Below are 493 nucleotides of genomic sequence, written 5' to 3'. Positions count from 1 at the left end.
ACAGACACTGCGTCTGCAGCTGCTGCAGCGCGATGCCGACCTCCACCTGGGAGACGTCGACTCCAGCCAAGTCTACGAAGGCCTCCAGCCACGTCAGCGTCAGCTTTCTCTCTGCATGCAGCAGCAGCAGCAGCAGCAGCAGCAGCAACAGCAGCAGCAGCAGCAGCCGGTCAGCCCCAGCATTGCATTGGCAGCAACACCTGCAGTAATTTAGATGATCATCATTTAGGGACATCTGCATGCATTCTCTCCTGCTGCTGCTGCAGCAACATTACAAGCAGCAGAAGCAACAGCAGCAGCAGCAGCAGGCGCAGACGCAGCAGCAGCAGCAGCAGCAGCAGCAGATGCAGTAGGAGGAATGAGCCTAACCGAGTAGCTTGGCTTCTTCTTCTGCTGTGACTCCCCCATTTCCACCAGCTGCTGTGCCCTGTTGTTGGTGCAGGTTGCTGTTGCCAGCAGCAACACATGCAGCAGCAGCAGCAGCAGCAGGAGA

The 493-nt window shown here is 57.8% G+C and overlaps 1 protein-coding gene across 1 annotated transcript in view; it reads right to left on the bottom strand.

Annotated features, from left to right (window-relative positions):
* The window catches only part of EMH_0008330 (uncharacterized protein), a gene marked incomplete at both ends in the record, with an annotated part of 9,667 nt that overhangs the window by 7,796 nt on the left and 1,378 nt on the right, over window positions 1-493 (bottom strand). The window contains one exon of the mRNA XM_013498316.1: window positions 41-103. Coding sequence (XP_013353770.1) covers window positions 41-103 — 63 coding nt within the window. The remainder of the gene's footprint in view (window positions 1-40; window positions 104-493) is intronic.

This window comes from Eimeria mitis, genomic scaffold (genome assembly GCF_000499745.2).
Source record: "Eimeria mitis Houghton genomic scaffold, Emh_scaff333, whole genome shotgun sequence".
NCBI classification, from domain to species: Eukaryota; Apicomplexa; class Conoidasida; order Eucoccidiorida; family Eimeriidae; genus Eimeria; species Eimeria mitis.
This window is presented reverse-complemented; position numbering and strand designations above follow the sequence as displayed.